The sequence below is a fragment of the Cottoperca gobio genome, chromosome 7 (genome assembly GCF_900634415.1).
Source record: "Cottoperca gobio chromosome 7, fCotGob3.1, whole genome shotgun sequence".
Taxonomy (NCBI): domain Eukaryota; kingdom Metazoa; phylum Chordata; class Actinopteri; order Perciformes; family Bovichtidae; genus Cottoperca; species Cottoperca gobio.
This window is the reverse complement of record NC_041361.1, coordinates 6,066,901-6,093,162: the sequence shown is the minus strand read 5'-3', so window position 1 is coordinate 6,093,162 and position 26,262 is coordinate 6,066,901. Positions and strand designations below refer to the sequence as shown.

General features: G+C 40.9%; 4 protein-coding genes across 5 annotated transcripts; 1 reads left to right on the top strand and 3 right to left on the bottom strand.

Moving 5' to 3' along the window:
• Nucleotides 1-73: 73 nt before the first annotated feature.
• LOC115010918 (uncharacterized) lies at nt 74-1,872 on the top strand. 2 transcript variants are annotated; one of them, XM_029435828.1, is made up of 6 exons: nt 74-140; nt 236-308; nt 402-690; nt 822-881; nt 995-1,184; nt 1,359-1,872. In XM_029435828.1, exons 2-6 carry the CDS (start codon nt 299-301, stop codon nt 1,467-1,469), a joined length of 660 nt encoding a protein of 219 aa, XP_029291688.1. In that variant the 5' UTR covers nt 74-140; nt 236-298; the 3' UTR covers nt 1,470-1,872. The 2 variants fall into 2 exon arrangements, with proteins under 2 accessions (XP_029291688.1, XP_029291687.1); XM_029435827.1 differs by having other exon boundaries at nt 101-308.
• Nucleotides 1,873-1,896: 24 nt separating this feature from the next.
• creld1b (CRELD disulfide isomerase 1b) lies at nt 1,897-8,351 on the bottom strand. Its single transcript, XM_029435813.1, has 11 exons — nt 8,017-8,351; nt 7,011-7,131; nt 6,062-6,144; nt 5,599-5,709; nt 5,279-5,370; nt 4,923-5,102; nt 4,721-4,816; nt 4,541-4,624; nt 4,159-4,254; nt 3,359-3,499; nt 1,897-3,273 (listed from the first exon to the last, which is right to left on the bottom strand). The coding sequence occupies exons 2-11, from the start codon at nt 7,125-7,127 to the stop codon at nt 3,053-3,055; spliced, it is 1,221 nt and encodes a 406-aa protein (XP_029291673.1). The 5' UTR covers nt 7,128-7,131; nt 8,017-8,351; the 3' UTR covers nt 1,897-3,052.
• Nucleotides 8,352-8,708: 357 nt separating this feature from the next.
• Nucleotides 8,709-18,599, bottom strand: LOC115010901 (interleukin-17 receptor C). Its single transcript, XM_029435793.1, has 16 exons — nt 18,287-18,599; nt 14,847-14,874; nt 14,628-14,759; nt 14,350-14,469; nt 13,983-14,098; nt 13,186-13,294; nt 13,054-13,095; nt 12,491-12,612; nt 12,327-12,389; nt 12,173-12,230; nt 11,862-12,088; nt 11,107-11,154; nt 10,952-11,003; nt 10,679-10,774; nt 10,550-10,588; nt 8,709-10,446 (listed from the first exon to the last, which is right to left on the bottom strand). The coding sequence occupies exons 1-16, from the start codon at nt 18,416-18,418 to the stop codon at nt 9,635-9,637; spliced, it is 2,196 nt and encodes a 731-aa protein (XP_029291653.1). The 5' UTR covers nt 18,419-18,599; the 3' UTR covers nt 8,709-9,634.
• Nucleotides 18,600-19,542: 943 nt separating this feature from the next.
• LOC115010921 (uncharacterized) lies at nt 19,543-25,156 on the bottom strand. The gene is given in 18 exon segments (XM_029435832.1): nt 19,543-20,625; nt 20,627-20,838; nt 21,018-21,125; nt 21,235-21,286; nt 21,373-21,441; nt 21,532-21,707; nt 21,800-21,845; nt 21,937-21,984; nt 22,078-22,259; nt 22,501-22,567; nt 22,668-22,736; nt 22,825-22,973; nt 23,712-23,814; nt 23,906-23,983; nt 24,110-24,192; nt 24,309-24,416; nt 24,524-24,548; nt 24,661-25,156. Coding segments are annotated over 18 exon segments (2,406 nt in total). The 5' UTR covers nt 24,751-25,156; the 3' UTR covers nt 19,543-19,884.
• Between the last annotated feature and the right edge of the window lie 1,106 nt (nt 25,157-26,262).

Below are 26,262 nucleotides of genomic sequence, written 5' to 3'. Positions count from 1 at the left end.
TTTTGAGTGCACTGATGCATGACCTTACACTCCACGGCGGGGGGGGGGTAACTTGATTCCCAAGACGACTGTTGCCACCGCAAAACACTCAGTGAGTGCACAGGCATGTCACAGCTTAATGTCTAACTAGTGCCAGTACAGTAAGTTTCTATATTTACATTTGTGTTGTGATTTACTAGTAATCAGAATTGCAACTTTAAGAAGAAAATCTAATTGTGCAGGATTTGACACGTAGGTAAGTTTCATTCCACAAAGACTTCTCTGGTGGGCGAACAGAAGAAACAGCTCGAACTACAAAATGAGACTGCGTAAGGAAACAGTGTTATTTCTATTTGTTGTCTATTTTAGTGTTAATAGTAAACATCTTAAACATGTTCTGTGATTATGTTTCAATACCACAGCAGCCATCTCTATAGCTTCCACACCAGTGTGCATTCCTCACAACCCACTTCCTGTCCGGCAGAGTCGTTGCCTGGTGGTCACCCCCATGACCTTTCCAAGCATCTGGGACTCTGCCCGACTGTGTGCAGGCAGTCAGGTGAGCAGAGATTCATTGTCTGGCCGTATTCCCAGACTGAACCCTTTACATCCACCTTTGGTCCATAAACGCACCGTCAGTCTGGAGACGCCAGCTGTTCACCAGCACAACCAGCAGAGGATGCTGATCATGCAGAGGAGAGAGCACCACAGGTAGGAGCATCTGAACTATACCTCACTACGATCGATTCTTTTTTTTAAACACTGATCACTGATGCCATTGCCATCTTTACTTTGGAGAGTTTAGTTCAAAGTCACTGACTTGTATTTGGTTGATGTGTCAGGTATCATCAAGTGTGGAGAAAACCTTTTTATGGAACCAGCAGTGAGAGAGAAGAGTACAGGTAAAATAATAAAACACTTCCACCTCCTGTACTGATGAGTCTGTTTTATCCTTTACATTACATTACATACTGCATATATACACGTTTGTTAGTGACATCGTTCTCTTTGCTAGGAAGGAGTTGCTAGAGCATTTAAAGAGGCAGATGGAGGATAAATGTGTAGCACTGAAGCTGCAGCTGGCCAGTAAAGTGAAGGAAGCAGAGTATCTACGAGAAGTGGACCGCCTCGCCCTGTCCCGTGAAAGAGAGCTAAGGATCCAGCACAGCAAAGGAATGACAGCTTACAGAGATGAGAACAAGAGGGTACGGTCTCACACCCCATACATTATATATCCACTGCTAATGCTTTTGTGTTTATGTCCCTCACATAGTGTCCTGATAATGCTTCGACATGCTGGATGCTCTCAGGTTACAACAATATACGGAGTGTTTGAGGTTTTTCTTGTCGGTCTCTGCTGTGTGTGTGTGTGTGTGCAGCTAATGGAGCAGAGCTGGAGGGACAGAGCACTAACACGCTCCCAGGAGGCCCTAAAGGAGAGAGAGCTGCTCTGCCTCAACCCCATTAACTGGAGTGGAACACTGAAATAGGTCAAACCTCAACATCCAGAGTCAAAACTTCACACTCAGGCCCCGCTGTAGCACTGCGTCAGATGAAAATGGGATGCGAAGATATTAAGCATTCCTCTGAATATATATATATAAGAATTTCATCAAGGTTGTGAAATTCTCTGCTGTGGGTTCCAATACAGTAAATCCAAGACTTTAGCATTGCACTCCTATAACATTATCAGACTTACGCTGGACACGTTGTTTGTTTATTTTCTTTAATATCTCAAGTAGTAATCCCCAAGACCTGCACAGACTGTGTAAAATTGGTGGAGTTCCCCTTTAAGGGTTTCTTCCAGTATGTTCTTTTAACTTATGATGAAACACAATTCTTTGTGTACAAGCTTGAATGTTTTCCCTCATTCTGTTTGAAGAGTCGATTAAATAAAAGAATTCTAATAAAAAAACATGAGGAGTGACAAACTTTTTATTGTAAAGCAAACATCTATAACAAATAATGACTGTGGAGAACTTTCCACACAAGGAAAACCAAAGACAAAGTGGATGGTTGGGGAAGAAGTGACGCTTCAGTGGCCTTCTAACATGATGCTACTATATCTGCTAGAATTACAACTGAACAGATTTAAAAAAACAAAAAAAAAACTGCATTGAAAATACACACACAAAATACACAGAGGAAATGTCAAGAGCAAAATATAATAATCATCCTCCCAATAAATATTGCTTTCAAAATAAATTAAAAAGGCAACAGAAAATGGCTTAAATCATCCAGATCCAGAATTTGACTAAAGCACATTCCCTCACACTCATTAAGTGGCCAATTGCAGTAGTTAAAGTCAGTCTTCCATGCCCAAGTAAGACAATAAATAAATAAATAAATACATACAGTGTAGTACCTTTCATTTCAAATCCTATGTTCATGCATTATTACTAAAAATCATCATTCAGTAAGTAAGGAGGTAAAAAGTAATTCTGAACATGAATAACCAGTGGCTCATAATGGAAATATCCCAGAGTTTCGATAAGCTTTCTTTTTTTTAGGGTGATTGAGGAAAATCCTAAAAGATTCCTTATCTAACCACATGCAAGAAACTTGAGTGATGCAGTATCCTGACAGCCAAAAGTCACGTACCATTCAGTCTAAAGGAAACCCTCTGCTTCACAGCATTGAGATAACGGAAAAACATGATGGACAGGATGACTGGAGGTTTTGATTGTGTGGAAGAAAACGACATCATTTCAACATCGAGGCATGGGACATCCAAATGCATAATAGATTTTAACAATCAGTAGTGGTCTTCATGTCACCCTTGTTCCCAACAAAGTTAAGGTAGGGGATTAAGTTCAGCTCCCTAATATCAGTGCAGTGCCGCTTTGTCATTCCTCTTCCAAGAATTCACGGCTTCATAGCCTTCAAGTTCAAACTTTTTCCTGCATTATCCTATTCATAAACATAAATGAACCCAAGCCCTTTCAAGTAACTCCCCAAGTAAATCCCGGAAAGGCTAGCATTGCAGGGATAGTTTCCTGCCTCCAGTTGAGTCTTATTCACCTTAACTGGCTGGTGTTCCAGTGTCCTTTCTCAAATCGAGGCTCCAGACAGTCTAGCGTCCCTTCATAAATCCATCCAGCATGTAGTCTCCCTTTTCTGTCAGCCAGTATCCGGCCATGGCAGCAACACCTCCGATGAAAATGGCCGTAAAAACCATGTCACCCTTAGCAGCGAGCGTAGCGATGGCACAGATTACAACGCCAAAGAACATCTGCTGCAATACAAGGACTTCATCATCTGTCATGTCATCGAACAGCCCCTTCTCCGGGCCAGCTGTGGAGGTAGAGGAAAAGAAACTTAGCCAACAAATCTGAGAAGCAATATATGCGTCTGTATATTTACTGGTACGGCTGCTTACCAGGAGGCGTATTTTCAACACAAAGGCTATCTCTTCTAATGAATCCATTAGCACAGTCACAGTGGAAGGAGCCCTCCTCGTTGATACAGGCCTCGTTGAGTCCTGGGCATGCTATTGCACGATCACTACATTCATCTATATCTGGGAGAGGAAGCAAAGAGAAGTTTAATGGGGAACTTACATTGTGTTTTACACCAAATGCAAAAAAAAAAAGGTTTTGCCTTGTGTTACTCGCACAAGTTAGACCGCACCATCATTTGTGTTTCTTTGCACCGCAGTACATCGCAGGGATATCTGGTTTACTAAAGCGGTATGAACCCAAAATAAACGATTTGTGTTACTGTGATTTCATTGCAGTAAACAGATTAAAAGGTTGCTGAAATAATTACATCATGATGCCGAATTGTAAAAAGTCTGAATTTGTGCTTCGTCGGGTCTTTCCGCAGGACAACAAACAAACAACTTTTAAAATGCTTGTTTTCTGAATGCAGTTCAGATTGCTCAAGGCTATACTCGCATTGTAGCTTCTCCATCAACACTCAAAAATAACATCTAAATTAGGCATTAATGTGGCAGCCATGTTATTGTTTATACAAATAGATATCTACATACTGTGTAACTTAAAACTTATATAAACATATTATTGATGACAGGTGCCAGGTTGCATTTCCTGGTTATACACACAGCTTTTCAGAAAGTCGCCAGTGCTGCAGCTTGATTGGCTGTCTTGATGTGAGCAGCATTTGAATTTAGGTACAGAGGTGTGGCACAGAAATTTAGTCAATAAGCGGCAGTCTTACCGAGACACTTTGCTCCTCTCAATTTGTAGCCACGGGCACATTTCTTACAGCGGGCAGGTCCACTGCCCATGCAGCCCACACAAGCCTGGTCACAGCCTGGATATGACAAAAGCAGAGCGGTCAACATTAAGTACTAAATAGGGCATTAAGTGCTATATCGTACAAGTAACTGAATTTGTTACACAGTTGAAAATGTTTCCATTCCCTTAAAATTTATTTTTATTAAATTATGACTTTCTGGCATATGTATTTATCACAAATATAAAAAAAATAAAACCAGCTGCAGAAAATGTACATTTCTTAAGCATACTTGCATGATTTCATCATGTACAATACTGTACACTGACAACAGCAACTTAAACAGCTACACAAGAGAACATACCTCTGCATTCATAGGATCCTTCGGTGTTGTGACAGTAGGTGTTGGACGCACAACGAGCCAGCTCTGTACCACACTCGTCAATGTCTAAGAGACATACAAGGGCAGTCAAACAACACACATCCAGACAACTGGCACAGAGTTGATGAAATGTTACCACATGACAGCTAACGCCAAACTCACCCACGCACTTGTTGTCATGAAGGATCCAGCCGGGTTTGCAATCGAGGCATTTGTAGTCCTGCGGCCCCGCGCATTTTTTACACGAGTGGTAGCAAGCTGCAAAAGGGGTGAAAGAGAAAGAGACAGTAGGAAGGTCAATTTTAGATGACCTCAAAACAGAATTAAATACATGTAGAGGGTTGAAACACCGACTCTCAGGCACCTGCACATGCTCCTATGCTGTCGTTGGAGCTTTTCTCTCTGTAGTAGCCATCAGCACAGCTCTGGCACAGACGGCCCGAGTATCCGGGATCACAGACACACTCTCCATCGCCGAGGCGAGTCCCCTCCCCCTCGCAGCGGCCCAGACCTCCACACACACCACCAGGGCTAGATGGACAGTCTGTATTGGATAAATATCTCATTAGTGGTACTCACTTAGCATGGGGATTTTTACATCTTTATAAAGTTTAAATCGTTGTTCACATGCAACAGCCAAGGATTAATGAGGTTTGGAGTGGTACGGTTTTCTACACCGCTATCATGAAGCTTCCGTTTAATTCTTTGTTTTTTCCACACCTTTGCAGTCAGGTCCAAAGCGTCCAGGTGGACAGCAGAGTCTTAGCTCCTCTATGCACAGCCACTCAAACAGGTCCGGTGCCTCCTGCTGCCTACAGGACACATACATCATGACAGCCACAAAGTTCAAACAGGGGTATGGCAATATATTTTATCAAAACATTTTCCTCTCTGCGAGTGACATGGAGGGGAAGATTGGGGGGGGGGAAAGTTGTCATTCATTTTCAAATCAATATTTTCCCCCCATGGGCCTTAAGGGGCTCCATAGGGATTTACACACAACATTTTTTTTTTTACTACATAACAAATATTGTATCTACCTGTGGAACCACCATGTTTCCACTTGGTCCTCTATCTGCTCCAGCAGCCGGTTACATTCAAAATCTGCTTTCTCACAAGCAGCTTCTACTATCTCGAGGAGCCGAGTTTCACTGAAACAAGAGACCAGCAGTTAGAGATGCAAGTCAAAAGTAGAATAACATAACATAACATACATTATGCTGTCTCAACCCCCAGAAGATAGTGAAGCTTAACTCTGGTCCACTGAGGATTCACTCCCCTCAGTATACATAGTCTTATGTAATCATTCACACATTACAAAATATAATATAATTGTGCAGGGAAAACAGAGGACCTCCGAAACTGAATCACATTATTCTGGATGTGTCCAGGATAACCAATTCAAGTTAGTTCTCTCTTTTTGCCCCAAGTACTGACTGACTACACAATCCCTGTAGATCAAGTAACTCAATAAAATGTGGGTGTAACTCAAATTTCTCTTACCTGCGGGCATATTTAGCAAGCTTTTCTTCTTCCCAGGCAGTGTTTCCTCCCCCAAAATTCTTGTTGGCTGTTATCTCCAAGCCCTAAAAAAATAAAATAAAAATAGGGGGAAATTTAAAAACTTTGTTAGTGCATTCATCTAGAACAGTCACACGGACATTCTAGAATAGAATCGTCACGCCACCCCTGTTCTAGACCGTCACACGGACATGCTGAAACCGTGACGCGCACATTCTGAAACCGTGACATTCTAGAATCGGCCCTCGAGGTAATTTGTAAAACCCACGCAAAAAAAATCCACTAAGGTCAAGGCCAAGGTCAGGGTCTTTGAACACAACACGAGCGGAACGTGTCATCACGTGGTCATGTCAAAAAACTTCAATTTTAAATTAAACGAGACTGTCATTGACATCAGTGAACGCAGCATGGCGAGTGTAAAACAGAGAAAGCTGGAGGCGGAATGTCGCACTTTCCAGGAGAAATAGTCTCGAGCGTCATTACTGCACGAAACATGCCGAACTGCACGAGCTGAAAGGATGAGTGCGTTTGGATCAAGTTAACGCTCTTCGGCGGAGTTTGGCACACATTCTAGAACCGTGACGTGGACATTCTAGAATAGAACCGTGACGCGGACATTCTAGAACCGTGACGCGGACATTCTAGAATAGAACCGTGATGCGGACATTCTAGAATAGAACCGTGACGCGGACATTCTAGATTAAACAGTCACGCGGACATTCTAGAACCGTCACGCGGACATTCTAGAACAGTCACAGGCGGACATACGCGGAAGTACTTGTAACTTACTTGAATATTTCTATTTCTTGCTACTTCTTCTCCACTACTTTTCAGAGGGGAATATTGTGCTTTTTACTGCTATACATTTATCTGAGAGCTTAAAGACTGAAAAAACAGTGCTCATTAAGACAAGCATGAAATACTGCAATACCTTAATAAAACTTTCTGTGAGTTTTCGGCAAGTCTGGCACGGCGCAGTCTGGACTCTCACCACAGAGAGCTCTGAGAGAAGCACCAGAGCAGGCAGGAACGGCCAGGCCCACCACATGATCCTTCAGAAAACACAACACAAAAACAGGAATGTTAAAATGTTTTAAATGTACAGGTTTAAATAAGTATTTAAGGTTTAAGTATCAGTAAATGCTCATACTTAAAAAAAAAAAAAAAAAAAGCTTTATCAATAATGTTTCTCTAGAGACCCTGGTATTACTTACATTAACTGGATGCTTTCATTATTACTTAATATCAAGGAGGTGGACAGAACAACAAGAGCATCTGTACAATATAAAGCAATCCAATACATAGCCATGTAATATACTGTATAAAACATGTACACTAGCGTTACTTTTGCAAATCATAATGTTCAGTATTTATTGGGACAGTGTCCATGGTGTTTTTAAGCTGTACTTTTTGTAGTTTAACTTTGCATTACATTGATGTCCTGTTGTTTAGTTCACCCTTTGTGACGTCAAATATATTCATATTATTAGCATACAGATTTAAGTTATTTTCATGTTTGGGAGTAATTTAAACCCACACACACAATCCTCAAGTGGCTCAGTGACGAATCTCCAAATGTTGTTATTTTTATTAGTTTCTTTTGTGTGAAGAAATGGCTTTAAAAAAAACACACACACACGCAGTTTAGCCTGGTTGGGATGCTCTTCTTTCACCGGCATGTTAGCTTAGCTAGCTCAGCATCAGCACCACACAAAATGAGCAGCTGGCTAAGGTCAATAGTTAGCTGCTAGCCTAAGCTAACGTTGTCAATTATTGTCTCCTAATCTGTCCGGAGTATCTTTAAAGTCTGCTGAACTCAGCGAAAGCGTCCTCCGAACGATATTTAACGTCAAACATCGGCTAACGTCACCTGTACTGCAGTTACTCTGATGTCACCTAGCTGAACTGCTTCTTTTGGCTATTCTGTCTGGTCTTACCTTATTGCAAAGCCACCACGTCCGCCGCACCACTGATGATTGTCTGATTCCCTGCTGGTTCACACAATGCAGCCCAGAGTTTCACATTTTGGATGGACACTTTTAATGCTTTAACTGTGCCATTTTCAGTTGGTAAGCCAGCCGAATGGCTAGCTAGCTAACGCTGATGTGCAGGTTCGTGTGAAGCTAACCCTTCGCTGGGATAAATGAATGAACAGCTTCCAGCTGGTTTTCTGTTTTCCATGCAGCTGAGCCACACAGGATGTGGCACCGCCCAAACCCGCTGGGATTTAATTCATCAACCAATCAGTCAACATCCAATTTCACAATGACTGACTCCGCACGTCAGGTCACACAGAGAAGACGCATCACGTTTATCAAGCCTAATATTAGGAACATACTTTATTCATAAACAGGTTTTTTCGTTTATAGCCTTCTTTCCATGTTTGTTTTTATTGAATTAACTCCAATGTTTAACTCTCTTGCTTAAATCATAGAATATTACAGAAATATAGTTCTATGTTTGTCCTAAGCCTATTTATTTGAAGGAAAACATTTGTATTATTTAGTTTTCAACGTATTTAGAATATGTCTTTGTCTCATTGCATTGTTTTATTTGAATCCCTTGCTTTTTAATATGTATACACTTGTTGTTGTTGTTGTTGTTGTTGTTGTTGTTGTCAGCTCTCCTGTATTGTGTTGTGTACTTGTTTGTCCCTGACGTGTTTTGTATGTGATTTCTTTAGTGAAATAAAGTTTTGTCTAAAAAACTAAAAAATCCATCAAACCATTTAAGCAACAAATAATGTCGACGACCTGTGCAATTACTGAATACAAAATGATTATTCAGAATAATGTCAAAGTAATTTGTACTTGTCAAAACCCACATTCCACAGCACAACCTTTTGTTTGTATTTTACTTTTTGCTGCTTCATAATGCCACATTTTATGGATCAGGAATTAAATGTTATCCATTTTAAACAAATGTTAAGATGCTGCTCTGCAAACACACATTTCATTAATATGTAATGAATACGAAAGCAGTTAAATATACTGTACTCGTTTATAACCCCAAATAAAGCTTGTTCTTTTGTCTCTCAAGGCTTTTATATGCAATACATGTGCAGGCATAATGTCAAATACTAGTAAATATACACACAGTGGCTTGTTTTAAGCTGTGAAAAAACAGCTTAAATAAACAATATAGTGTCAGGCCCAAAACAATGAAGCAATTTGCTTCTTTGAGATTCTCGTTTTGTATGTTAGTGTACTTTTGGTATGTAGTTTTTGATACATGTTCACCACAGACAAGTGATCAAACTGTGCATCAACAGTATTTTTCCTTGAATTTACTTTTAGAAGTAGTGTGAGGTTTAACAATGTGCGCTTTTATTTCTCTGGACCAGCAAGAGCTCAAGCTATAGCTTATATTTGAAAAAGGAATGACTGTTTCCGCTGACACATAAACCACCTCACCCCTTTTTCAATGTTTAGATCAGCAAGTGCAAAAGCTGCAAACTGATGTATCTGAACTTCTCCCAGAATATAACTTCAACTCTTTCCAGGCTGCTCATCCCGAACCTGAAGAAGCTTGTTCTTGTGTCATCCTGTCCTTCTGTCAGACCCATTCCATTTCATTGACCTTTGGGCCTGAGTCAGGGCTGGAGGGAGGCGTGATAAGACATGGCTGCAAGGGCACCGTTTCCCCAGAGTCTTCAACTCCTAACCCAGCACAGTTCTGGGACACTCCTGCAAGGCGCAATACAGTCGTCCCTGCTGTGAACCCTGAGAGCTTATGTGCCAGAGCTCGGGATGCCATCCTGAGCCCCCCTGCTCTTTTCCGTCTGGCTGATGCAGTAGCCATTTGCCGAGCCCCAGCCAGTTCGGTCAGAAATCCAAGGCTCTGGGAGGGGAGGCTGTAAACATGAAGGCCGCGGAAAAGTTCTGGCAGCGGCCGGAAACCACCCGGAGGCTCAGGTGGATGTGATTCAAACTGCACCAACATAAACCGCTCGCCAGCGCGACCTTGTAAATAGTCTGCTAGAATACAGCTCAATGAAGCCGTAAAAACATCTACACAGGGAGAAGAGGCCGTATAGCTTCTTCCTGCCTCCTCTTCCTCCATGTCTCTCTTCCTCTCCATGGGAGTGTTTCTCTCCCACCCACGAGCTCCCCATTCTTCAGCCCTTATCCAGGCAGCCTGGGTCAGGACCAGCACCACTTTGCCCCCTTGCTTTTGCAGCCGGTTGAGTCTTGAGTGGAGCCAAGGCACGGGGCCCAGAACGCTGAGCTCGGCCTGGCTCCACAGGTCCAAGGACACGCTGAAGCCCAGGGATTGGAGGGACAAGCCCAGGTGACTTATCAGCTCTGGAAAAGTCCGGTCGTCATCTGGTGGGTACAGCAACACCACATGACCACCACCCACAGCACCTGAAAGATTTAGAAAGTTTAAATGAATAGTTTGAGAAGATCAATACCATGCTCGTATCATCTGTTCGATATAAAGCTACAGCAAGGAAATGGTTTCTCATACCTTTAACATCATCTTCTTTCAACCATCTCCACATGTAGCCTAGAAGGAAAACAGATTCACACATTGAGGTTATTTTGCTCAGATGCTTTTAATATTTAATGACCGACAAATAGGTTATTAAAAACTAACCTTTTAGGACTCCTTGGACAAGATAGGCTCCTATTACGGCCAAACACATCAGTAGTAGTCCGATGAGGAGTAGCGGGCTCCATCTCCATCGAGATGCTGCAAAATGTATTAATTATTAAGTACAGTAGTCTTTAAAAAGCATGATAGAGACAAGGGTTATAAAACAAAATCAAGCGTACAGTGAATGTGTAATTCCTGTAGCTTGTTATTAATGATAAGAGTTAAACATTAAACACACTTCATTTGGGTCTGGGTAATAATTAATACTCTTACTTGCAAATGGACAGAGGGGCTCTAAGTATGACTCCATGTCTTGTATCTTTATCTAAAAATGAGTGAAAGATTTAAGGTTAGCACATGTACTGTAGTAAGAAGCAGTGAAACATGTTTATAATTGTGTATATTAAATATATGGGGACAAAGATCACCTGAACACAAAGCAGAGGATGTGACGACACATTGAACTCTCCCGTTTTCTGAAAAGTAAATGAGGAAATAAATCAATAAATCAATAAAAGACCAAGAAAAAGTGAAGATTTTTATACAGTTAAATATACAGCAATATCATAAAGCATAGACAACTTATAGTTAATAATAAAAACATAAATGATGACCATGATGATCCCTTAGTTTGAGAGGTTATGCAGTTAGGATGTGCAGTAGTGGATTCAGTATTTAGATGCTCAACATGTAATCAAAATGTTACTTAAGTAAAAGTACAGAAGCATTTTCAGAATAATGTACTTAAAGTATCAGAAGTAAAAGTACTCTTTAGCAGAGGTAGACGGTTATATTCAGTGTATATTATAATAAAATCATCGGATTACTGTTACTGATGCATTAACCACAGCAAATTCCTTGTAGGTGGAAACCTACATGGCAATTAAAATGATTCTGATTCAGAGTCTGATTAATGGATTAGCAGTATGTTAATGTTATGTGGTTGATATGCTGAGTTTAACTGCTTTATATTCTGTTGGGTACTTTAATTTACAGTATAGCTGTCCGATAAATGCAGCGGAAAACTCTGAAATGTAGTTGAGTACAAGTATAAAGTAAAACTGAAACGAAAATAGGAGTACATCCAAATTCTACATAAGTACGGTATTTGAGTAAATCTACTTTCCAACACTGAGGATGTGACAGATTGCAAAGAAAGTAACATTTTTGTTGATGTTTTTACCCAACGTCCACTGCGTGTTGAAGTCCAGACAGTATGATTGTGCAGTTTCTGTGTGGAGCCCGTCACTTCTTCACACGGGCTTCCTGCCAGGTCTTTCTTGCACAGCCTCACCTCTGCGTTCAGTCTGCAGGGGGCAGTCACATTCCAGCTCAGCCCTCTGCCACCCTCCCTTATCTGATACTCCTGCACAGACACAGACACATTGTTCTGCATTCTTTCTCGCGCATCTGAAAAAAGAAACATTGCTATGCTGTGAGATCATTTAACATTCAAATATATCTCATGTAAGAGTAATCTGGAACACCCTTTACCTTGTTGGTTTTCAAAAGGGCAGTATTCATTTCGAAACGTGTTTCCCTTCCACCATACCTGTAAAGAAAGGTTTTATAGAAACAAAAATGTATTTCCAAAAAGAATGTTTGTAGCTCACTTTTTCTTGCCAGATACATTTAACATGTCAGCTACCTGGAAGCACTGGCATGGTACAACAAGGTTTGACGGAAGGACCATTTCTGTCTCGCCTTTGGGCTGCAAAAGGTTACAAAGAAAAGTTAAAGAGATATCCTCAAACATTATTGATTGTGTCACTAATAGAGCAGATTGATGTGGGAAGTTTAGCATTGACTGACCCACACAAGAATCTCTCCAGAGTTAACATTCAAAACCATGAGCTCCTTGGTGCAGTTGGCGTTTTTCCATTGGAGGAGGACGACATTTCTCTGATGATCTGTCACAGGTAGGAGTCTGGGAGCTAAGACATTAATCATCAAGTTCATCATTGAGTTAGAACACTTTAGTTGGCACATCCATCCGCATGCTTGTCAGTAGACTCAATACACGTTAGACTAGATTAGTGTTTACATAGAGATTGTGAAACTACCCTTGCTTTTACATGCTTAGTTTCGCTCAATTTCCAAATAAACGATCAACAATTGAGCCAAGATAGACAAATATTGCCGTTTAACATAACTGTAGGCGGACCCAGATAAAAAATTAAAAGGGTATGTCAGGCATTGATTCGTTTGGATTAGAAATTCACACACATTTAGGCTTTTCTATGAGATCGTATGAGAATGTAATATTTGTTCACTTCCATTTACTGAGCCTCCCCCCCCTACGGAGACCCACTTTGAAAGCATTTTGCTCTAGAAATGGTGACGAAGATTATTTTATATTTTACAACATATCTTACCGTCACATTTATTTACAGTCTCCTCTAGGTCCATGGAGCAAACTGAAAGAGAGAGTGAGGAGTGTGCGTTCAGTGACATTAGTTGTCTGGAATTCAGCGCGTCTTTGCTTACATCACAGCACATAACCTCACCTTCTTCTACATCGAGGATCATATTTTTACTGTTTTGTCCCTTTGAATCTGGATAGACTTGGACCACAACGGGATTGCCAGACGTCACTTTTTTCTCTGTCAACACCAGCTGCATTTGCAGGAAATATATATATATATACATGTTATAAACTTTAAGTATTTCAATCGCTTAGTAACAACAAAAACACTAAAAGACAAATATTTTGGAGCCTTTGAGCTATTCAATAAGTACATGACAGTGAGAGTGGTGGTGGAAGAAGTATTCAGATCCTTTACTTAAGTAAAAGCACCAATACAACAATGTAGAATTAGTCCATTACAAGTACATTCAAAATCCTACTTAAAGGTGCAGAAGTACTGTAAGCAACTTTAAGTGTTTTTACTGGTGAAGTTGGAGAGTTTTTTCTATTTTAGTTGGATTGTTTTGTGCACTGGTTCCCAATCTAGGGGTCGTCCCCTCTTAAGTTATCTTACATAAATCTGTATTCCATTTTTCACTTTAATCTTTGCTTTTTCTGTGAAATAAATAATAAATAATAACAGAGATTAAGCCATCTGAGAAGTTTAGAGGTGAAATCTTTTTCTGGTAGAACCGCAAACTACTACTTTATTTAATCTTAACAATGTGCTCTATTGTTTTTATTATATAAAATGTCAATCTGTAAAGCAACTAGTTAGTATATCTGCCAAGTTTAAAGTAACATAAAATGGATATTAGTACTGGAATGGAGAAAGGTTCCTCAACATTTTACTTAAGCACTTAAGTGATTCCCTCGCAGCTGTCCAATATGATCTACCTTATGTGTGGGCCGGAGAGAAGAAGCTTGGTCTAAACCGGAGGAGCTTGGTTTAAACTGGAGTGTCCTGCAAAAATCCATGGAGCCTGGAGAGCTGACACACACATTCACCAAAGCTGTAACACAGAGAGTAGAGGAGGAGAAGAAGAAGAAGAAGAAGAAGAAGAAGAAGAAGAAGAAGAAGAAGAAGAAGAAGAAGAAGAAGAAGAAGAGAAGAAGAAGAAGAAGAAGAAGAAGAAGAAGAAGAAGAAGAAGAAGAAGAAGAAGAAGAAACTGATTAGAATGGAGAAAGTATGCACAAGTTAATCTTTAGAATACAATGTGTGTGACTTTGTGCGTGTGTCGGGTCGAGCTTATGGTTCTATACCTCTTGGCTCAGGAAACACAGATTGACCACTTCCTTCTGCCGTTGGATTCATGGTAAAGAACTCCTCTTCATCATTGTTGTCACCCGAGTCCTTGGGAACCTTCTTCTCATTATCCACTTCTGCAACGGTGGAGAAAACAATGTCGACTATGATAACAATGAAGGAAACAGCCAGTCAAGGAAGGACTTGACAATGTGCCAACAACAGCATTCATTGTGAGTGATAAGTGATAAGCTGACTGTCAATGTCAAAGTCAAAAGATTTATGTCAGAGCTACCTTGGACTGTGATGATGATTTGCAGGCAAGGTTTACAGTCTGCGGCTGAATAGCACATAATTCCTTTAAGAATAAAATCTGTAACATCCACTGCATCCTCTCGATCGGGCAGAGCATACGAGAACGGAAAGGCTGTGGAGAGAAGAGCGTTTCTGCTTTAGACAAACAGTGAGAGTTTTATTGTGATAAGAGATGCACTTGTGTTGATCGAGCCCTTACCTGAGCTCACGTTGCAGTCAGTCAAACCCTGAAGACAGAAAGGTTGTACCAACAGATGAAACACTTGTAGTAGCGAAGGTGTCAACAATGGTAAAAGAGGTATTCTGATCCGTTAGTAAAAGCAGCACGACCACTACCATTAGACTGCAATATATTTTCATTTCAAAGTTGTATACAAAGAATAGAAAATACAGACAAATTAAAAAGGGCAATAGAAATGTGTATAGTGCAGTGTTTTAATATGAACAGTAACGTCAGTTTTAGTGTTAGACATCGCTACACGACCATTATTAAAACACTAAATGAGGGACTGATGCTCCATTCCCAGTAGAGATCCAGAGAGTGCCATAAATACTATATGTACATTACATAAGTAAGTAAAGTTGTACTAATCAACAGTCCATTTTCACAGCACACATTGTGACTTATGTTACTAATAACATTAACAATGGCTCTGTTCTATTCAAGTGTCTCAATAAGCCATGACAGGGTGACAGTGGACCAGCATGCACGATACCAGGACTCTAAAAATCAAGTATTAATTGAAGCATCATTAATTTGATTATTTATGCCTGTGATTTTTCCATTTTCACATGTCAAAATGTACTTCAGTGTTTCAGTGTTATGCTACTATATACAGGACTGTCTCAGAAAATTAGAATATTGTGATAAAGTTCTTTATTTTCTGTAATGCAATTAAAAAAACAAAAATGTCATACATTCTGGATTCATTACAAATCAACTGAAATATTGCAAGCCTTTTATTATTTTAATATTGCTGATTATGGCATACAGCTTAAGAAAACTCAAATATCCTATCTCTAAATATTAGAATATCATGAAAAAGTATACTAGTAGGGTGTTCAACGAATCACTTGAATCGTCTAATTAACTCGAAACACCTGCAAGGGTTTCCTGAGCCTTGAAAAACACTCAGCTTGGTTCAGTAAACTAAATCACAAGTATGGGGAAGACTGCTGATCTGACTGCTGTCCAGAGGACCATCATTGACACCCTCCATCAGGAGGGTAAGACACAAAAAGAAATGTCTCAAAGAGCAAGCTGTTCACAGAGTGCAGTTTCAAAGCACATCCACAAAAAGTCTGTTGGAAGGGGGAAATGTGGCAGGAAACGCTGCACAACCAAGAGAGATGACCGCAGCCTTAACAGCATTGTGACGAAGAGTCGCTTCCAGAATTTGGGGGAGCTTCAAAGACAGTGGACTGAAGCTGGAGTCCAGGTATCAAAAGCCACTGTTCACAGACGTGTCCGGGAAATGGGCTACAATAGCCGTATTCCCATGGTCAAGCCACTTCTGAACTCAAGACAACGGAAGAAGCGTCTGACTTGGGCTATGGAAAAGAAGCACTGGACAGTTGCAGAGTGGTCCAAAGTCCTCTTTTCAGACGAAAGCAAGTTTTGTATTTCATTTGGAAGTCAAGGCGCCAGAGTCTGGAGAAAGGCTGGAGAGGAGCAAAATCCAAGTTGCTTGAAATCCAGTGTGAAGTTCCCACAGTCAGCGATGGTTTGGGGAGCCATGTCAGCTGCTGGTGTTGGTCCACTGTGTTTCATCAAGCCCAGAGTAAATGCAGCTGTGTACCAAGAGATTTTAGAGCACTACATGCTTCCGTCTGCTGAAAAGCTCTATGGAGATGAGGAATTCATTTTCCAGCATGATCTGGCACCTGCCCACAGTGCCAAAACCACCAGTAACTGGTGTACTGACCATGGCATTACTGTCCTCGATTGGCCTGCCAATTCCCCTGACCTGAACCCCATAGAGAATATGTGGGGTATTGTGAAGAAGAAGCTGAAAGACACCAGACCCAACAATGCTAATGAGCTAAAGGCCTGCTATTGAAGCATCCTGGGCATCCATAACACCTCAGCAATGCCACAGGCTGATTGCCTCCATGCCACGCCGCATTGATGCAGTAATCCGTGCAAAAGGATTCCCAACCAAGTACTGAGTGCATTAATGGACATTTTCAAATGTTTGATTTTGTTTTGCTGTTATAAATCTTTTTTTTTTACTTGGTCTGAGGAACTATTCTAATTTTTTGAGATAGGATTTTTGAGTTTTCTTAAGCTGTAAGCCATAATCAGCAATATTAAAATAATAAAAGGCTTGCAATATTTCAGTTGATTTGAATCCAGAATGCATGACATTTTTGTTTTTTTAATTGCATTACAGAAAATAAAGAACTTTATCACAATATTCTAATTTTCTGAGACAGTCCTGTACTTCTACTTCACATGTGCTTTTATGTGGATGTGATATATATATATATATATATATATATATATATATATATCAATGTTCTCTCTTGTTGATTTACTTCTCTGGAACAAAACTTCAAGCTAAATTCAAGCTACAGCAACTCTCCTCGTAAATGGATCAGTGGAGTAAGATGTCACACTCAGGCACAATAGTAAATAAGTAATGGACATTAAACTCTGATCTCTCTCTCTCTGTCTCTCTCTCTGTCTCTCTCTGTCTCTCTCTCTGTCTCTGTCTCTGTCTCTCTCTCTGTCTCTGTCTCTCTGTCTCTCTGTCTCTCTCTGTCTCTGTCTCTGTCTCTCTGTCTCTGTCTCTCTGTCTCTGTCTCTCTCTGTCTCTGTCTCTCTGTCTCTCTCTCTGTCTCTGTCTCTCTCTGTCTCTGTCTCTCTGTCTCTCTGTCTGTCTCTCTCTCTGTCTCTGTCTCTCTGTCTCTCTGTCTCTCTCTGTCTCTGTCTCTCTGTCTCTCTCTGCCTCTCTCTCTCTCTGTCTCTCTCTGTCTCTGTCTCTCTCTGTCTCTCTCTGTCTCTGTCTCTCTGTCTCTCTCTGTCTCTGTCTCTCTCTGTCTCTCTCTGTCTCTGTCTCTCTGTCTCTCTCTGCCTCTCTCTCTCTCTGTCTCTCTCTGTCTCTCTCCCTCTCTCTGTCTCTCTGTCTCTCTCTCTCTCTCTCTCTGTGTCTCTCTCTCTCTCTATAAACAGTAATAATAATAATAATAATAATAATAATAATAATAATAATAAAGGAAAGATGGTACACAAACTTAATTAAGCATAATCCAAGTAATATTTATAAAGTGAAATTACATCAATTAAATTATAAACAACCTATAATTTAATTTGGCTGCTGTCTTGTACTATAAATATTTATATTATGAAAGAAAAGAGCCTGTATATTATAATAAGGCGTTAAATAGGCTATATAAATTAACTACCAAGTAGGCCAACATAATACATGTATACAATAATCTGTATCTGTTATCTGTACCGCATGTAAACATCATATCCTGCTTCTATGAACCTAGATAAGACTTTATCCTGGTTTCGCTACCTGTGGTACTGCGATACAAACCTTGTAGACTTATCTAAAACAAAATGGTTTCAGAAAATTCTTTGTTGGTCAAAATGCACGTGCACATGTAAATGCTGTCATTGTGACTTGTTACCTGGCTACAGCTGAGTTCAGGTGCGTCTTGGTCAATCATCTCCAGCGCTCTTACGGACATGAAGAGCCAGAAGAGCAGCAGTGACAGCAACGGGAGAGAAGCACGTGGCACCCGAAGGAGCGTGAGAGCCATTTCACTGAGAGCGCGGGTCTCCTGCTCCACCGCTAGACTCCCCTCATCCGAAACACAACCATAAAGAGAGCCCGATGTCCCAGCAGTGACATTTCATCGGATAAACCAGTGATCGTAGCTTGTCAAACAGCTACCTTCCTAATGATTGACAGCTCGGCAGTTGGGCGTGTCGCAGCTCCACCTGCTCAGGAGGTGTGGGGATGGAGGTAACTTGTCATTCAGCTGGAATTCGGAGTACGAAATTCATTTGTAATGTAAGATTATAAATGTGTCAGATAAAGTAAAATCACGAGATTCCTTGTTCTCAGTGTTTTGGTTTATTTTGTAAAAAGAAAAAAAAATAAGTTTAATGAAATATGCAGACGACTGATCCAAATCATTTATACCTATGATTCAATTTGATATTGTAAAATAGTTCCTTTTTCTTCATCTTATGACTATTCTTGTGTTCACTTACCCAAGTTGTGTTACTTTGTGTGATATACATCTGGCTGAGTTTAGTGTCCACATCAGAGAAAAATGCTCCCCTGACATGAATATTTACGAGATATACTTGTTTTGGCAGTAGTGTGTAGTTCTGTAATCGACAATTCACTTCCTTACTAACCCTGTCAAGCAGGTGAGTTGAGTCAGCATAACACAACTGGAGTTTTGTCAATGTTTTTGGCACACACTGAATGCTAAAAGCAGTTCTGCCACTGTCATTCTGTGTCAACAAAGGTCATTTCAGTAATTATACATGAATAGTCTTTTATGTATCTTAAAAGCCTTTTTTATTATAACTGTTCTGATGCAAACAGTGTTGAACAAATATTTCTGCAAGTAGCGATCGAATGTTTGCTGAATTATGAGGTAGTACGAGTGCACATATTTAACAATAGGTCTCATATACGAAAGGCAATAGTTGTAGTACATGACTACATGAATTAACTGCCAAATGGTCGAGCTGTACGGTTCAATGGAAATCACTTCATCTTTACATCTGCTGCCCTGTGTCCAACACCGGAGACCCTGGGACCGCTTTGGCTCAATGTGCCCATTTGCAAGCTGTATTCTGCAGTTATAACCTTTGTCACCTGTGCTGTTACAACACTTTCAAACATTAAATACAATCAAGAAGAAAGTGAATTTGCAAACATTTTTTCATACTGGTTAGCATATTTGCATACAGCAGCTAAGACAGGTGTTCACTATGGCTTCAGTCAGAAAAGCAACATAAAGAGCTTCTGTTAGAGGCTAAATGCAGGAGGCAGGACGCAGTATTTACCTCTTCTTAATATACAAAACAATTGGTGGCATGTTTCCCATGATGCTTTCAAGTAATAAAAAGTTTTTACGGAGTGATTGGCTCTGAAGAGTTCGCAGTGGAACGCCAATCTGTGTCTCATGTATACGTTTCATGTTTCCAGCAGAACAATAGCCTGTTCCCGACAGACATGTGAAACCTGAGATTAAAGTTTCTCTGCTCACCATGGCGACACGTGGAGAGGCTCGTGCTCTTGTACAGTTCCTGGCCTTACCATGTTGGCTGCCAGTGGCAACTTGAGCTTGCTCTGAGTCTTATCTGACATCATGTTGCGTGACGATGTGGCACTGGGCCATTGCTTTTTCTTTCCTTGCGTCTGAGGCAGCAGTGTTTGTAGTCTTTGGGATAGCTGCCGTGCAAGCCATATTGAAAGCACTTTAGACAAGAGTCTGGGCAAGCAGTGCCACCTGAAGTTACCAGTTTGTGTCTCTCTTCTCCTCCCTCCCAGCTCCTGTGTCAAACCACTGAAATCCTGCGGTAAGCAGAACCGAGGGACACCTCTGAAGGCCTTTGGGATGTCCCTGCTGTGGCAAAAGCCCTGGAAGTAGACAAGGACCACTCCTTGACCTTTGCACTCCTGCAGCGCCCCCTCAAGGCAGGCCAGAGCAGCCTTAAACACTGGCGCTATCACAGTGGAGGGCTCCCTCTGGGTGCACCAGTCTTTATCGTCACATAAGTTGACATGTTTTTTTCCTGCAGCTTTCTCTTTTTTGCAATTTACCAGTCTTCTTTCATTCAGTTTCGAATCCTCTTCCACCTTGATTTCAGCCTCTGCTTTACTGTAATCTCTCATTTTTCTCTCACTTTCATCCACGTTTGCCCTCTCCTCTCTCCAGTTCTCATAGGCCTCCGTGGCTTCAGGACTCCAAATAATCAGCACTTTTCCTTGAGCCTTAAGCACAGGCTTCCCACTGCCCGTACAGCCAGGGAAGTGGACCCAGATCTGCCACTCCAGTCCCAGTCCCAGTTTGTGAGCTTTGGGAACACAAAGCCATGTGCACTGCGGCACTTAGCTCCCCCTGCAGGATTGAGGCTAATGCACACACAGCAGAGATGTGGGCTGACTGCTCTGATGAGCACACCAGCAACACTGGCTCCTGGATACAGAGCCAACCTGGAGACATGGGAAATGACAAGGGAGGAAATAAAGATAGTCTGTATTATTTGTTGGCTCAATTTCTATTCTTCCTTTAAGACATTTACCATACGGCACCAAACACTTTAATTGAGGCAATACAATAGTGGAATTCAAAATGGTTTGAAATCTGAAGACACAGAGGCAGTTGAACCAACCTGCAGCTCTGCTCTTGGTGAAACGGTGGATGAAAATTCCCAGTAAAGCAACAACAACCACTAATACCAAAGCTGCCACAGCATACATGCCACGTCGGTCGTGTGTGTCTGCAGAAAGAGAAAAGGCGTGTTTGTTTACTCTACAAGAGTTGTGCTCATTCATGCATTCATAAACTGATGCATGAGCGTATGCTACGGTAGACTTGAGTACACTCACAGTCCGGGCACAGAATTCTTCTTCCGTGAAGAACAGGATTTGACTGCCACACCTGCAGTGAAGCAGATTGAAAGAGTGAGAAGAGATAAAAGGCATCCTGTACAGAAACAACTTTACCGGCCGTGTACTTGACTTTACCTGCACACATGGCTTCTCAGCAAGAAAGTGAAGCGGCACATTAAGCCTTGTCTTAGTAGTATTACCTTCCTGTAAAAAGGATAGGAAGAGTCTCAATGTGCTCACATTAACATTAAATTACCAGCTTTCTCTCGCTCTACTTCTCTCTGACACACACACACACACACACACTGTATGCTTACCATTGTCACTGAGTAGGACCTGCCCCATGGGTGTACATCCCCTCTTATCGAGGACACACAGTTGAGCTGAGAACTTTGCAGGAACAAAAGAGGAGAGATACAAAAACACACTCTGCCTGCTCAGTCCGATATACACCTCCCACGAAGACATATCTGGGGAGAGAAGAGACAGAGAAACAGACAGATAAATTGAGACTCATTGCAGATGTAAGCAAAATAAATGATTTTTTTCCCGTTTGACTCACCAGCCTGGAAGGGGCAAGAGATGTTATGGCTGCCTTCTAGAGAAAACTGCAAAAATAAACACAAATATGTGACTCTACAACTAAGAAGGTAGGCAACTGGACATATTTCAATGCAAGCATATTTGGCTCATTCTCACCTGCACACACATCTGAGGGTGTTTGTCCACTGCAGATGTGTCATATATCTGTTAAGGAGACACCGTGGGTTTTTGAGTAAGCTTTATTTATTTCAATCACAAATGTATAACCAATACCATCAGAAGTCAAGCAAAACGTACCAGGTTTGGCCGTTCTTCCTTCTCCTCCAGTGTGAAGTTTAGCACAGGTGTGCAGAGGTGTTCGTGTTGCCTCCAGCAGAGGGAGGCAGAGATCTTCAGGTCACTGGCAGGACACTCGGAGCTCCACTCCAAACTTGACTCATACAATGTGACTTGAGAGGAGAGCCAAACATCTCTGACATCTGTAGAGGCAATGTGGACGCAGGTGTTTACAACTCTGTTGACAACAAGGTGCCCGACAGTGGTTTATCCAAGGATGCGGTTATGGTAAACATGAATGATACATGAAAGTGTGAAAATGTGCTTTTTTTGTATTTCTGAGTCACAGATGGAGCATCGGCGTCATCAATTAGAAAACAAAAATTCCCTACTAGATGTTTTTAGTTTCAATCTGACTCTGACATGAATCATCGTCACACTCACCTGCGAGGCTCTTATTTTGAAGTGGACACTTTGTATGTCGCCTGGAATCGATACGGGCATAATATACCTGTCAACGCAGACGAGACACGTACAGATATGAAAAACAGACTGATTTGATAAAATAATGACTTTGCCTGAATAAACATTATATGTAACTAAAAAAGTACCTGCACACACACACAGGGCAGCACGTAAGGGATGTTAAGAAGAGCTGATCGAGACCCAGATGGAGCAATCTGAAAAGAACATTCAACCTTGCTTACTTTCTTAAGTGCGTACAAACGAAAGTACACGCATGCAGATAAATGTGCCTCTGATACTTACAGTAATTTCGGGGGAAAGTGCCCCACCGATGCAGTACCCTACATCTTGTTGGTAACACCATCTGACTTGAACTTTGTCTCCGGGCTCCACGGTAACAGAGAAGGATTTAGAAGACTGGTTCACAGACAGATCAAAGTCTGGTATAGGATCTGAGTCACACACAAAACAAATAGCTACAGGATATAATCACAAGTGCTGACAGGTCAAAACATACAGAAGTGTAACGCACTGAAGGAAAAACGATTAAAGATGAGAAACATAAAAAATGCAGATGGTTTGGGTCCACTTGTCTTCTTAGACGAAGGGCACGCAAATCAAAACAAAGTTATTGTGGTACACATCTATCCTCATCTGAGGGGACTGAGTAACATTTTACAGATATGTCAGACAGTGCTTTCCACCACCATCATCATCATCATCATCATCATCATTACATGAAATGAGAAAATGACAGATGACATAATGTCATATGTATTTTAAGCTACTGGATGCCTAAATGTCCCTCGGGATCAATAAAGTATCCATCCATCCATCCATCTCTCTATCTATATCTATATATCATGTATTTAAAAAAGCAAAGGAATATCAACTGTAGAAGAAAGGAAAGAAACACAAATAAAAAACTGAGATGAGAATGGCGATAAAAATAATAAAAAGCCAAATTAATAAAATGATCAAATCTTAAAAATACATTAAGCAATTCAAATGTAAAGCAAATGAATCAACTAAAACAACACAGCTGGAAGTGAATCAGGATGGAATTGAACATTTAAATTGCCCTAAGGATAAAAGTGAGGGAAGCTTTAGCATGTCGCTCCGGTTGCAGGTGCACAATGAGAGAAACTACATTTTCCAAGCTCAGTAAAAACAGCCAAAGAGTACATTACCTGGTACCGTGTAACTAACGCTGCAGCGTGTTGATGTTGTGATGTAGGATGCAGTGACAACACTTGTTGCTTTAGCATTGACACAATCGTGTACCAGCTCCCACTGAAAAAAAGATTTTTTTTTTAAATACGCCATCTTCAGAATGATCCCCAAAACAATATGTTTGAGCCTAAAACTGGAAATGTTATCTTACCAGAGCAGAACTGGCATCGCTCTGTGGCGGTGTGCCACAGTGCACATGTTTTTCACCCGGTTTTCTTTTATTCTTGCACTAAGAAAGAGAGAATGTAGAAAGAGACATGATACCTTTGTGTTCCTCCTACACTGGTATGAACTTTATGCTCATAATGACATTTTACATGTGTGCAGAGTTTGCAGCAGGTGCAAAGACTCAAACCTTTTTGGGGATTTTTTTCATGGTAGGTCTAATTATTTCTCTAATGGTTGAGAGAATTTCAATCACCGGGGCCTTACAGAAGTCTGGAAGAAAACAGTGTGACATGTTCACACATGCGACAATGACAGCTTTAGAGATGAGGACATTTGCACGATCGGGATAACAAAATAGACTTTGCATCTAATGTTTGACCCCCTACCATCAGCCTTTATCCAGACACGGACAGTGACACATTCTGAGTAATGCCCCCCAGGCTCCCTGGAGGTGGCTGAGGTCAGTTTCACAGGGCAGTGTCCCTCAACCACATCTGTACAGACAAGTGAAGAGCATTAGTACATGTGGCTTCCACATGGAGTCACCACAGATATAATGTTAGGAGCTTTAATGTGATGAGATACCAGTAACAACACGTACCATTTACATTTCCTCCTTTATCCTTCTTCAAGAGAGAGACATAAAAGTGTGAGCAAAATAAAGCATTCACAAAACAGCATATGGAGTTGCCCATTGACCCACCACGCATGTAACACTATAATCAATGTTAAACTCACCTGACAGGTTGTTGTGGTGCATTGTAGCAGCAGTGGAGACACCAGGACGGCAATAAACACCAGCGCGGTGTCGAAACGACTTTTAAACATTTAAAATCAGAAATGTTGGCATAATTAAGTCAAATCTTATCAAATAAATAAGTCAGGATTTTGTGCCCTCGCGAAGACGGAGTTTTTCCTCTGGTCCATGTGGCTGGTGTTTGTTTATAAGAGCTTAATCTCCCATCAGTTCATCAGATACCACAAGTAGCAGCCTGCTTGTTTTTCTAAGTTGTCAGGTCCGGCTAAGTGATTACTTATCCTTCAGGGCGTGAGTTAAAAAAATAATCATTACGCATGAATAATCGCAGCCACTCATCACAGCCGCAGAGCAGACAGCAGGAGGAGAAAGGACAGCTTGGAATCCAAGCCCAGTTTTACCTTCATGAGGTCCCAACAGGAAATGATACTCCCTGAGGAACCTGTATAAGCATCGCAGGTCTCACGTGAAATATGATTTTCTTTCTTTTTTTGGATAATACCTCCCCTTGCCCGTAAGCCCATCAGCTGCCAGGAAGTGATGGTGAAGTGCTTTAAAGATCTCTCTCTCTCTCTCTCTCTCTCTCACACACACACACACACACACACACACACACACACACACACACACACACACACACACACATACCCAGACACCTCCTACCTTCATAAATGCCTCTTCATAGTGCCTATAAAAAGTCTCAATTGTCAATATTATGTAGGCCTATTTATTTTTTAATACAAAATACATGTTTTCAGCCCTTTTAATATGATACCTAAATCTTTATTGGTGGCAGCCAATAGGTTGTAGAAGTTGCATAATGAGGTAAATGCCCTGTGTGGAGTTTAAATTGATTGTATAGTACACCTGTAAAGAGGAGTCAGTATTGTGAATAAAAAAACCTACAACCATGTGAGAACGTTAAAACACAAGCAGTGGGAGGGAATACAAGAACATTTAACCAGGTCATCAAACATCGCTTGTGTCCAGTTAAACCTATTTATTTTTTAATACAAAATACATGTTTTCAGCCCTTTTAATATGATACCTAAATCTTTATTGGTGCAGCCAATAGGTTGTAGAAGTTGCATAATGAGGTAAATGCCCTGTGTGGAGTTTAAATTGATTGTATAAGTACACCTGTAAAGGGAGTCAGTATTGTGAATAAAACCTACACCATGTGAGAACGTTAAAACACAAGTCAGTGGAGGGATACAAGAACATTTACCAGTCATCAAACATCGCTTGTAGTCCAGTTAAATCAATTATTTAAAACTGGAAATAGTACGGCCCAGCTGTCAATCTGCCTAGAGCAGATCGACATGATCATAATAATACGAGCACATAAAAGCTCTGGTTTAGAGGTTTCACCTAAATGATCTGGTTTGTGGCTTATATCATCCATTAAATGCATCCTTATTATTACCACACTAAACACAAACACAGAAAGCCCATGCATCAGTGTGTGTGCACAGCAGATGTTTGTAGAACAGGAAGCTAAATCAGGGCTTGTGTAGATTATAACCGGTTTCCACACCATAAGGTCACAGGCTCCCGTGTAAGTGTGTTCTGTTGAAACCGCT